The sequence below is a fragment of the Camelus dromedarius genome, chromosome 17 (assembly GCF_036321535.1).
Source record: "Camelus dromedarius isolate mCamDro1 chromosome 17, mCamDro1.pat, whole genome shotgun sequence".
NCBI classification, from domain to species: domain Eukaryota; kingdom Metazoa; phylum Chordata; class Mammalia; order Artiodactyla; family Camelidae; genus Camelus; species Camelus dromedarius.
Window position 1 is genome coordinate 19,759,508 of NC_087452.1, and position 13,444 is coordinate 19,772,951.

A 13,444-nucleotide genomic window follows, 5' to 3' on the forward strand; every position below is an offset into this window, starting at 1 on the left:
TTCTGGAAGCTCCCCTGGGTATCTGTGTCTGAATCTGCCCCCATCCTCAGCTCTGAAAGATCTTGTTAAGAGCCAACAAAGCATTTGGCAGGCAGTATTAAGCTCTCAGAATATAACTCCTTCTCAGGCAAATATTAGCAAGACGTCCACTCCGTCCTTCCTCTCGGGTATGTTCAGAACCTGTGCAGTGATGCCGTCATGTCACTTCTTAGGCAGCAGTGAAGTTCCAGAGTCAGCATTGCAGACGAAAGTCTCACACCACCAAAACTACCTTTGAAATTCCTGCAGTCATCTGTAAATTAGAATATACATGGATTGAAAGCCATGAGGTAGATTAAAGGAAGGCATGAAAGGGAGGTCCACATGCAGATGCTCAGGCATGTGAACGTTTCTTTAAAAGTGCGGTCCCAGCCCAGCAGGTACAGAACTGTAAAGTGTTCTGCTTGCCAGGGGGTTCATTCCACTGTTTAATATTAAGGCTCCTGTACCTTTGGTTTACCTTAATATCTCTGTTGCTTTTCTGAGAGTTCATATAGTTGAAAGCAAGAGCGTAAGCACTTACCCTAAGCCTTCAACAGTGATATGTTAGACTTGATTCTAAATGTGCTTGCGTGATCATAAGCACAAACTCATCATTCACTGAAACCAGGTTGTAAAGAACCTGGCCATCGGCTTCCTGCCACTGCCTGCTATCATCACAGGAGGGACTGTCACACTCAAACCCTGGGCATCGGTTTTTTTCTTACCATGGGAGAAGAAATCATTGAGGCAAATAGGTGGGCGTGATACAGCCCCACAGGTTCTCTTTTGTCATCTTTAATTTGTATAAAATGTGAGGGGTACTAGTATTTCAGTAAGATTCTCATCCAACTATGGTAACTTTCTCAGGTTGCTCAGCTAGTCAGCCACAGGGCCAAGTTTAAACCTCAGCTTCCTAATCTGTGAAATGGGAATAAAAACACAACAGTCTCACAGGATTATTGTAAGGAGCAGATTGAGTTTTAAAATAACCTAGAATGAGTGCTGGCTCAGTAAATAAATGTTAGCTCTCATTTACATCTGAGCTCTTGTCCACAACTCGACTGAGGCCACACGGCTGGACCCCATTGGCTGCCTGCAGGGTGCTCAGTATAGGATTCCCGTCGTCCCAGACACTGATGGCCGCTGACCCAGCAAGGGTTTACCTCTGATTCTCAATGAGTTATTCCATTTCTAACAGTACAATAACAAGACATGAAAGATGTGATAAGCTTTCTAAATGTATGTGTCACCAAGAAGATGGACGTCTTCTATCTGATTGTCACTTGAAAGAATAATGCGGGAGGAGTGAGGGCACAGGGACAGTGAACATTTGAGGAGGGATCTGCTGCTTTAACGAATTTGGTTTGCTTCTACTGACCTCTCCCATCCCGTGGGGAGAAGAAGAAGACTTGGTTGCTCAAAGCAGGGGTTGAAACGTTTTAAGATTTATGAGCCATGCCATCTCTGTCACAGCTCCTCAGCTCTGCCATTGTAGCACAAAAGCAGCCACTGCTGGTCTGTAAATGAATCACTTTGGCTGTGTTCCACTGAAACTTTATTTATGGACGCTGAAATTTGAATTTCATGTAATTTTCATGTACCACAAAATATTATAATGATTTTTCCCCCCAACTGTTTAAAAATGGCAGAACTATTCTCGGCTCACAGGTGGTACACAAAGAGGCAGCGGGCTGGATTTGGCACCCGGAGCCACAGTTTGCCAGCCCCGACTTAGGGCACCAGACCGAGAGTCAGACCTGTCATGGTTCACTGATTGTTTGAGCAGATTATCTCCATCTCTCGGCCTCATTTTCCTCTAGTGAAAACAAGAGACTTGTCCTAAAGAATCCCGAAGATTCCTTCCAGCGCTAAAAGGCCAAGGCTGCAGTCATGGTTGTCGTGTGCTTTTGCAGTCAGACAAACCTGGGTTCTAGTCTTGGCTCAGCCTCTGATTTGCTGGGGGATGTTGGGCAAGTTCCTAAGCCTCCCAGTGCCTCAGTTGCCTCCTGTAAAATGGGGATAAAAATGATGTCAACTTTAGGGTCTCTATGAAGATTAGAGTGATATGATACTTGTGAACCCCTTAACTCATATATCCAATAAACATTTACTGTACCTAGTATATACTCAGTAAGTGCTAACTGTTGTCTTCTTTTAAAAGAAATGAGTTCCTATTAAAAATAATTTTTAAAACTCAGCTTTTATACACTTTCAGACAAGAGATTGGTTTTCTTCACAGGCCTGTTGATAAAAGGCTGGCTTGTGTCGGAGGGGAGGAACTACACCTTTTGAACAAAACCCTATAATTTGTGTCCACTATTGCTGTCTCGTCTCTGATGTAATAAGAGCAAAGAACAAATTTTGATAAATTAACCTTGCATCTCTGTTTATAGCTCTCTCACTCCACCCAGTGGCAGGAAGTCAGTGGTAAGTTGTGCAGAAGAGATGGAAAATTTTTTAAGATTTTAATAATAATTATTAATTTTTTTTATAATATCCTCTGCCAGTAAGCAAGATTTCATTTTAAAATCGGTCCCCTTTGATTCTCCGTGTGTTGCCACTTTGAAGGCATGCAGTGGGTAGATAACCATTTAGCTGAGCAGGTTTCAACAAGCAGATATTAAGTGCCTGAAGTTCGACCAGTGTGAGTTGATCAGTTATCTGTACAGGTGGTTATTAAAAGTATTGTCCTGCAGCCTCATTAAAAAGCAATGCAGTGTTTAATAAACATTAGAACATGTCAGCAGCACAATTTAAATGTGGGGAAGAGATCAATTTCCTTTGTAATTGGGTGCACAGGCATAAACACTCTGGACCTCTTGATTCCATATCAGAGTTTAAAGCAGCTCTGATGGTTTCTATATAGAAATAAAGACAGGGGAGGGGATGGAGAGGAGACGTCAGCCACTTGGTGAGCCAAGAAGAAGCTAACCTGAAATACTCACATAATATCATTAACAAAAGGCATCTGCAAATTAGTAAAGCATTTGTCAAAGGCTCCCTCTTTTCACTTTTTCTTTTGACTGGCCTCCTTTCAGTGACTGCTATTTTCCTTGTTAACCCTCTTCTCTGTGTGTTCCCACTTCCCCTTCCAGCTGCTCTCTCAGCCGGAACAAGGAAGCGACTGGTAATTTCTCTCCAAGGCGGGGGCTGCCATGAGCAGCAGGCTCTGCCCTGGCTTTGCTTCTTCCTAGCCAAGGAGAAACTGAGGAGGCTGCCTGGAGGCAGGGCCAGGCAGGGCTGCTGCACAGGGACATGGCAAGCTCCCTGTTCTCTCTCACTCCCTCTATTAGACTATTCTCCTTCTGGAGCCTTCTTTTCATGTGTCTGTCCCTCTCTGGGTTATTCTGCTTGACTCTCTTCACATGTCTCTGGTGCCTTTCTCTCCTCCTCCCTTTTTCCCTCTCTCTGTCTCTTCCCTCTCTCTGCCTCTCCCCTCTCTCATTCTCTTATCCATCTCAGTCTCTGGTCCCCTCTCTTTCATCCCTTCTGTCTCTTTTTTTGTCTCTTCCCCTTCTCCCTCTCTGTATCTTTCTTTTTCTCTATGCCTCTCTCCTGCCTCTTTCTGCATCTTTCTTTTTGACTCTCCTGCCTCTATCTCTGCCGTGCCTTCTGTCCCATCTTGCTCTCTGTGAGTGATTCTCTCTCACTTCTTTGCCTCTGTTTCTGACCCCTCCCCTCACTTTCTTTGACAGATTTTCATCTGACCAAGGCCCCTCTCAGTGTGCACCCTTTCTCCTCATCGTCCTGTGCCTGAGGTTTGTACTTCAGTGTGAGGCTCCCTTCCAAAACTGCTGGGTTCTGAGCATGCCTAGTATGTGCTTAATAATTAAGGCTGTAATTAAAGTGTAACTGCAAGTATAATTAAAATTCACTTTAGTGGATCCTGGAATTATGAAGCAATTAGGCATTTTGATATGGCCGTGCAGGACCAACTGGAGGAGAGAATGGCCTGCATTTGTGTGGAGCTGTCCACCCCTCTCTCACCCAGGCGCTGCTCACTGGTGATTAACCTTGAGCGCGGCCTCACTTGCCTGGGAGGCAGGAGTGACAGCAGCTTGGAGTCCTCACTCAAGGGCACTCAGCCCAGCCAGCTGCTATGTGGCCCTTCTTAGAGAAAGAGGCCACAGTGAAAGCCCCTAAGAACTCTGGGAAAGCTCAAGAACAGTCCTTGTTTTCCATCAGGCCTTTTGGAGTTTCTGTGTCAACCTTAGAAAAAAGAGTTATTTGGGGTATGGGGCCAGCAAGGCAGCAATCAGAAGAGGTCTCACCCACACTCACCGCCTCAGGCACACATTGTATGTATGAACCTGTCCGTGGTTATCCATTCTGTCCACAAGCACATCCTGTGTGGGGATGCTGTGCTGAGCCTAGAGGCATGCGGGTAAGCGTGCCTCACCCAGTGGGAGCCCTCATGAAGCCTATGTTTAGTGGGGACGAGAGCAGTGTCAGTAAGCAGTCACAGCAGGGCTGCAATTTTAGACGTATGAGGTACTCTGAAAGCTCATTTTCAGTCCCCTGTTCTGGGTTGGGGGTTGGGATGTGGTGACAGGAAGGCATGCCCAAAGAAATACCATTTAAACAGACAGCTCATGAAAGAATGGTGTCCGCCAAGCAGATAGGGCAACAGAGCTCCGGGGAGAAGGCATGGCAGGCCAATGGCCCAGCTTGCCTGCAGGTTTACGGATTTCTATGTCAGTCATTTTCCTGCCTTGGTAATATCTGGTGCTAAGTTAGATGTTGAAGAGAGTATTAATTTAGGAAGCAGCTTAGTTAGGCTAGTTGATTACAAGGAAGAGCAACTCATTTATCTCAAAAAAAAAAAAAAAGGATGGTAAAGAGCTTATTCATCCATACACATGGAAAGGAACTCAGAAAAGTGAGCAAACAGTTCTCTCAATGGGCAGAAACCATAGGAAAGCTGACACCCGGGAAGAGGAGGATCTGAGTTAGAGGCAGACCTCAGGAGCGTCACTCCTACACTTATCTCTTCACCATGCTGTGCATGTGTGCAGTGCCTTTCTCTGCTTGCATGTGACTGGTAAGTCCCTTCCATGCTACAACTTTCTATTTCACAAAAACTACACATCAAGATTCTCAGGAGAGCGAATCTAATTGGACAAGCTAATAACCATTGTCTGTATTGGGACCACCCTTGGATCAAGTACAGTTAGTGTCTTGGGAACATCGGCGATCTGCCTTGGGACTGAGAACACCCCATGGTCCCTCCTAAGCAGGGACAGTGAGGACAGCAGGTTTAGCCAGAAGGGAGATTGGAAAGAGCAGACATCCTGGTCATACCTGATCCATACTCTTGAATAATTTGTAGTCTCATAGTTCAGATGAGCTTCTGCACGGGAAAGTGCTGTGTCTTTTAATGTCACACAGGAGTCACCAGGAAATCAAATTGTGTCAGAGGGGCACAGGATTCTGAGACTGAATCCTGTCAGTCAGTCACTAAGCTCTTGACTTAAAAAGAGGGGGAAAAAAAAAAGGACTGATTTATAAACACCGAATTCACAAGGTCATTGTAAGGGTCAAATAAAGTACCATGGGGGACTTTGTAAATGAGGGATTTTTTGTTGTTGTTGTGATTATGGTGATGATGATGACATATATTTACAAAATCCTGAGAAATTTTTCAAGGTTTACAATGGATATTTCAAGCATTAGTGCCGGAAATCATTCAAGCCAGTGAGAGATCAAGTTGAATGCTCATTCTCTGTTTCCTAGCTATTACTCGTCTTGCTCACTAAACTTTAGTCTTTAACTTATGCATGTCCTCTCATCTATAAAAGGAAGATAATAATAGTAGCTATCTCAGGGTTGCTTCTGAGGAACGCATGAGCTCATTTACTTAGAACTCCAGAACAATGTGTGACCTGTGCTAAGTGACAGCTGGCATTACTGCTTTTATTATTATTATCACCACTACTAGCACAGCTAATTCCTATATCAGTCCAGTTAGAGAGTGCTTGATAGTCGTATGGGAGATCTGTACCCACAGGAGGAATCAGCCAAGGCAAGGAAGATTAGAAGATGAGGATGTTCAGGCAGATGAGTCTGTCTCTTGGGGTGATGCATGAGTTTCTTGAGAAAGGAAGAAGAAGAGCTTTTTGTATCTTAACATAGATTTCTTCCCTGGCAGACTAGAGGTCAGGTGGTAAGAATGCTCTAGTCCACGTCTCTTTTGAAGGAGATAAAGATTTACACATTTAACTTTCATTGACCTTCTGGTCCAAAGACCTATTTGATTCTGTGTCTATCAGGACTTTGATTCACACTGCGTCCTTACTCCATGAAAACGCTGCCTACAGATTAATGTCAGAATTCCTTTGTCTGGTTCCCAACACCTGCCACAGTCTGACCCTCTGTCTTACTTTTCAACCTCTGGGACTGTGGCTGAAACTTTACAAAATGAATCGAAATGCACGCTGAGGTTGTTCTTAATGATAATAATAAATCTTTACATCTGCATTAAGTTAAGTACTAATGTGAAACAAATTGCCCTGAAATTTATCTGCTTAGCACCAGAAACATTGGTCATTTCAGTGACCAATGAGGAGTCTATGGTGGAGAATCCAGAGGTGGTTTAGCTGGGTGTTCTGACTCAAGGTCTCTGGCAAATGCAGTTGCAGTGTCGGCCAAGGCTGGAGTCCTGTCACAGCCTGCCTGGGGGAGGGTCGCCTCCAGGCCCACTCAGATGGTTGTTGGCAGGATGCAATTCCTCATGCACTGTTGGACTGAAAGCCTCAGTTCTTGTTTGGCTTTTGGCTGCAGGCTGCCCTGAGTTCCTTGCATCATGAACTTCACCATAGGAAGCCCATAACCCACAGCATGGCAATTGGCTTTATCAACAGAAAATCAGAGGGAGCAAGACAGAAATCACAGGCTTAGTCTCAGAAGTGACGTTCCATCACTTTTGCTATATTCTTGTTCATCAGAGGCAGGTCACTGGCTCCAGCCCACACTCCAGGGACATGAACACCAGGATGTGGCGGTCAATCATTTGAAACACATTTTAAAAGGTGCCTCCCACACTTAAAAAGTAATATGTTAATTAAAGTAAAGCTTACTCCATAACGACAGATACATGCTGAAATGTCAGAGATAATATCATAGAAGTTTCTGTCATTCCTATAAAGTCTGAGAGGGTGAGTGAGCTGAGCGGGCTGCTCTGCTCCACAGTCATTCAAGCATCCATGCTGAAAGAGTCATTGCCTCAGAAAAAATATGCCTTGCAAGCTTTTTCTGGCTGGCAGTGTTCCAGAAGGTAGACAGAGGAAAATGGAGGAGAATCACAGTAGGTATGTTTAAGAGTGTGTGTTTCATCTCTGCTCATACTGTATTGGCCAGAAGTCACAGGACCCCCCATTGGCAGGGGCGCCTAGGAAGTGGTTCCTGGTTGGGCAGCTGCTTTCCAGCAACAGCTCCCCCTGTAGCAAAGCAGCATGAATCTTCAGTGGACAGCCAGCCACGTCTGCCACAGAGAGTTTGCCATTTACCAGATGCTTTCATGTGCATTATTTCATTTGCTTGTCATGGCAACCTAAGCTACTAGCATTATTATCCTCACTTTATAGACAGGGAAACAGACCAGCGTATCGTTAGGACATATCTGGAGCAAGCAGGATTCAAGTCCCATCATTGCCAGTTAGACCCTGTGTGTCTATGCAGTTCTTTAACCTCTCTGTGCCTCAGTTATCTCATCTGTGAAACTGGACAATGAGACCTATTCATAGTCATTGAACAGATTTCATAAGCCACATATAAGTCACTTAGCGTTATATCTGGCATGTGTGTTTAGTGAATATTAGTTATGAAGAAGATGGTCACAGTGTTATATCTGGAGATAAAGAAGTTGAAGCTCAAAGGAGTTAAATGATTTACCCAAAACTATACAGTGAATTCAGAGCAGAGCCAGGATGAGAGGCTGGAGATTTTAGATAACAACTTTTCTACCTTTGGAGTTCTTGCTTGCCCTAGAGGTTGTGTGGAAGCAGCAGCAAGTAAGCCTTGAGCCGAAGACACAGTGCCGGTATCCCCTTCACCACAGCTTTGGTGGACCCCAGGTCCCCGAAGAGTCAGCACTGCATCACCTTCTCAGCTCAGCTGTTCCTCCTTCACTCGGCCTTTGTCTTTTTGTGTGAAACATGCTGACTGAGCACTTCCTTTATATTTGTACTCTGAGGTCCTCCGAGTTCTATATTTCAAAGTCTTTGTTTATAAATAGGCTCTGTTTTGCTAACTAGATAAAAGCATAGGAGATGATACAAGATGAGATATTTCATTAGACACTTAAATTTTATCACATTTCTCCCAGAGGCTTCTTCACACTGAAAGAAAATAACAGAAAAGCATTTCACATGTTTAATAGTCACTTAAGCACACATTTGGGTGGGGTGGGTTGGCCGGCAAATGCTACACATCCACCAGGAAGGGCCAAGAGATGTCATCAGAGGCTACAATGCTCATTTTCAGGGCTTCTGCCCTTTTCATTGTATAGAATCAATGAAGGAAGGATTGTTGAGGAGGAATCAGACATGGACACATTGAAAACTGTCACTGTCTCCAAGGCACTGGATCCATGGCCTTAAGTAGGCAGATGCCCTGAACTTTAGAACTCAGATCGTCATGACTGGCACCTTCATTTCAAGAGAGCTTTACAACAAATGGCTTCTGATATGGGCCAGAATCACATTAAATGCACTTGAGTGTGGATTATGAGCAGATGTTTCCACTTTTATCAGTAAAAAAAAAAAAAAAAAAAAAAAGTCCATTATTCTCTTGCAAGTCCTATCTTTCATTCTTTTTTTCAAGCTGGACCATGACTTGATGTACATCTAGTCACATAATCTTTCCACCTTGTGAATGACATTGATTAGCACCGATATTTAATTTACTTCTAGGTGAAAAGCTACAGGTAGATTAGTCCTGAGCATCCTTGTGTGTTACTCCCAGTATTCCATACAATCCTGACTGCCTGATTTACCATTCTCTTGCTCATTTTTTGCAAGCTTTTTCTTCAGATTCTGTATTCAGACTACTCAATCAAGGGATTTCAGGAGATTTTCCTCATTCAAATTAGTTGAACAATTGGTTATTCTTTGTTCACAGTCTTCTAAGAACCTCATTATTTCCATTTTTTTAATGCTAGAGAAAATATAGGCAGTATCTTTATAATGCCAGGCATTTGAGATGAAAAGAGGAAAAAAAATTGTCGTCTGGGTATATCTAAATAGCCACATCTGGATCACAGAAAGCTGAACTGAGTTGTAATTAAGTTGTGTTAGCGAGACTCAGTCATCCCTCGATTTCAGGTTGTACGAAACTCCCCAGGGCACCACTTCCAGTTCCATTTCAGTGACTGTACATCATCCCCCCACCCCTTTCCAGGAACCAATGTCCACGAGGCCCAGAACATTCTCACTAACAGTGGACTCCCCATTACTTCGGCCGTCGACCTGGAGGATGCAGCCAAGAAAGCTGTGGCCAGCGTGGCTAAGAAGTGATGCCTTTGTCCTGATCCCTCAGAGGAAGAAGTGCATTTTCCCATTAAAAGGGATGGTTCTCTCATCACTGTGAAGGAAATGGTTATCCCATTGGGGGAAAAATAGGTGGAAAGGGAGGAGAAAGAATCTCTGTATTAAAAAACCTTGAATCTGTATTTTCTTGAATAAGATATTTTGACAGCCTACATAATCTGATTTCCCTTATAGCCTTTAATAGACTAATGCCTTATGTTCTCATACTTTTCCGTCCTGGCGAACCAGCTCAGTAGGCATTGTTTTACCAACTTCAAGGAGCAGTCTGTGTGGCCAAACAGCGTATATGCATATATACAGCATTTGAGATCAGGCCCTGGTTCACTGACAACAGTTTTGGTGAACATTTTGTCCTGTGTAATAAAAACAAAATCACAGTCTGTAAAAACCTCTGACAGGGTTACATTTAACAGATTAACCATCAAAAAGGTGCAGCTAAGACATTCAAACAAATAGCTGTTGTAAACTGCAACAGTTTTTACAGTGTCTAACTCTTACATGGTTGGAAAATCCACAACTATTACAAAATATATTTTATGATGGAAGATCCACAATAATACCATATACATGTCTCCTACCATTTGCCTTAATATTGAATAGACTGTTTACCTCACACCAAAAATAAAGCCAGAAGCCTTATTTGGGACTTTGGAGCAGAAGGTTCTCTTTTAATATCAAAACTGAAGGATGCTGATTCTTACAGAAATCTCTGATTCAGTCATTTCAAGATGAGACAACATTGAAGATCAAATTATGCTGTGAGTGTCACTGTCTTCTCTCCCTTCCCTTTTCCCCCCAGAATCTACTACCTGGGAAAGTGTAATTGAGAGAATATAGCTTTTTCACATAATATTCATTTTTGTGGTGGGAAAGAATGTGAATTAGATTTTTGTTTAAATATTGGTAATTTTTGTCTGTACACAAATTCAAATAAAGTTTTCTGTTTTGTAAACACCAAGATCTGTGTACTTCTCATTTTAGTCAGTTTAATTCTTCAAACAATTTTTCCTTCTACTAAGACACTGGCCCTAGTGTCTTAGGCATATTTCCAAAATTAGAAAATTTGGGTTGTCCCAGGATTATTCAGTTCGACTCAACTTTATCAGCAACCATATTTTTAGGAGATTGTTTAGTGAAAGAATAAAAATTATATACACAGCGAAAGCCCAGGTAAGTGTCGCAGCTAACAGGTTAAAATGTGACCTCAGTATAATGTAAAGGAATGTGTAGACGTAAACTCCTCCCATTTAAGGCTGAGGTGCCAACAGTAACGGTTTTCCTCTCAGTGTACAAATGTGTGTCACAAACCAAGCTTTTTGGTTATTGTTTTTTGTTTGTGTTTTACTAGTTTTTACATTGTTCTCATAAGTTTCATATCTAGACAAAAGTTAAAAAGTCATTATTTTATAGATCCATATTTGCCATGGAGAAAAAACTCATTTGATAGATTAATCTTATGTCCTTTCTTAATTGTTATGCAATGAATGAAGAATATTAACTGTCTTTTTAGATGTGTTTTGGTTTTTGATAGCTTAATAATTAGTTAGTATTGTAAAATAATATATATTTTGTCAATTAGACCAAAACTAGATATTTGAATTTTTTGCCTTTTGTAAAGGCCTGTGTTCACATAGCTGTATATATTGATGTTTCTAATCAACCTAGTTTGGAGGAGTGGATAAAGAAATTAAATCATTCATGTGATTATTTTGTAAAAGAAGCAAAAGATATTTCCTTGCTTAATAACAAGAAAATGGTCCTTTATTTTCAAATAAGTGTTTTTTTCTTTTCTTGGAAGCTCCAAGTATTGAGTTTATGTTGCTTGCAAGGTATCTCTGGTGCTGAGCCCAATACAGTTTCCATAAATTTTTATAGAATGAATTACTGGTATATGTGTAGGCACAGCTATACTGGCTGATGGCACAGAGTAGAATTTGGGGCAGCTGGTGTTGGTGGTGGATCTGAAGTCCATATATTACCTACTCAAGTGTGCCCTATATTTCTGACCTTCCAGTGTCCCCTTCATGTGTGTCTCAGCTTTATGTAAGTGTGAAAAATAATCTCCTTTAAATCTGATCAGTATGTGTTAAACTTGGCCCTATCCTAAGCAAGAATATCCATGAAAGGAGATGACAGTCTAAACATGGTACTCAGTATCCTAGAAGCTTAAAAAGTAGCCACACTTTTTACCCAAACTGCTTTGCACACAAGATTTTAATGGACTTGCTAGTCTACTGTGTCAGTCTCCTAGCATCAGACTTAGAGGAGATTAAAGTACTAACCCTCCCACTTATCAACATTCATGTCTTTGAGTTGAATAACCTCTTATATTTGTATGGACTCTTGTAGTGGCAAAAACCTAACTCAAAGTTAAGAGGAAAGGTTGGGGTGGGAGAATTGTTTTGTTCTTGTAATTACAGAAGACAGAGGTTTTTGGTTATAGTTAAGGCTAGATCCAGAAACTCAGGGCCTCAGAACTTTTACTTGGCATCTCAGACCAGCTTGTCTCCCTGTTGGTTTTATTCTTGGACAGGCCATTTCTACAAGGTGGCAAAATGGCTGCTGGCCATCCCAGGTACATATTCTCAAGCTTAGCATCCCTTGAAGAGAATGAGGGAGGGATGAGAAAGTGAAAAGGATGAAAGGAAGAGAGGGAGGAGGGGAGAGACAGATAAAGAAGAGGAGGGAAGTAAGGAAGAGGCTGAGGGAAGAAGGGAAGTTGGTTGGTTCTTTCCGGTAATTCTAAGAAACACCCCAGAATTGAGATGATCAGTTTTAGGTCAGGAATCTAACCCTGAACCAGTCCTTGTGGCTGGTGGTTTACAGGGCTCTGATGAGTCCAGTCTGGGTTTAATACCCACTTGTTGGCCTGAGAATGAGATTACCCTCACTCAAACTGCCAGAGCTGAGAGTCAGGAAGGGAGGAGGGGTAGTTACATAAGAAAACTGGAAATTTAATAAGAAAACTGTTTCTGGAAAGGAAAAATAAGACATGATAACCACCATCATCAACTATAAAGCAATGAGGCTGAACAAATTATTCCATAAGGGTACTTCCAACTCTGGAACTTTGTTTCATTCTATTAATTTCTCACAAGATCTGTGGAGTCCGTTTTTTTCCCATGCATAGACGTTACCAGGATTTTTGTCTGGATGCTAATTGAGTCATCTAAATATTTCACCTTAATTTTTTCATTTGTTTGTTTTAAACAGTAATATCCACATAAGGAGTAATGGTGTTGAGGCACTTAGCTCAATTTTGGTTTTCTATTTAAGTTGTAATTCAACTCATTAATTAGTAAAATAGCTAGGAAACTTTAAATGACCTGACTAGATCTGTGAATCACTTCTAATTAGTTCTTTTGCAATTTATATGCTTTGTCCATTCCTCTCAGTTTCCTTTCTGCAAGAAAAAAAGAATTATCCTAAAGAATTATGTTGTTTTTATATTCAAGGCCGTAATAAAAATGAAAAGAAAAAGTATGCTTTAACATTTCTAAATTCAACATTTAAAAACCTCATCATCTGCAGGATACAATACATATTCAAATAATTAAAATAAATGAGAAATAATATAATAGTGATTTTAAAAAGCAGTGTGAGGAAGAGCGAGGAAGGAAGGATATGTTCTACATGTCCTTCTAGACTTGGAGTTGGCAAATTAAGGCCTGAGGGACAGTTTGAGTAAATAAGCTTTTATTTACACATAGCCATGCCATTTATTTACATCTTATCTATTGTTGCTTTTATGCTACAACAACAGAGTTAAGTAGTTGTGATAGAAATTTTATAGCCCTAGAACATTTACTATTTGTCACATTAAAGAAAAGTTTGCCAACCCTTTCTGTATATAAATTTTAAAAATACCTTATTACCCC

The 13,444-nt window shown here is 41.5% G+C and overlaps 1 protein-coding gene across 1 annotated transcript in view; it reads left to right on the forward strand.

The window, feature by feature from the left end:
* Window positions 1-10,524, forward strand: part of SUCLG2 (succinate-CoA ligase GDP-forming subunit beta) — a 244,437-nt gene extending 233,913 nt beyond the window's left edge. Inside the window, exon 11 of the mRNA XM_031470701.2 lies at window positions 9,418-10,524. Coding sequence (XP_031326561.1) covers window positions 9,418-9,533 — 116 coding nt within the window. The 3' untranslated portion in view covers window positions 9,534-10,524. The remainder of the gene's footprint in view (window positions 1-9,417) is intronic.
* Window positions 10,525-13,444: the final 2,920 nt, after the last annotated feature.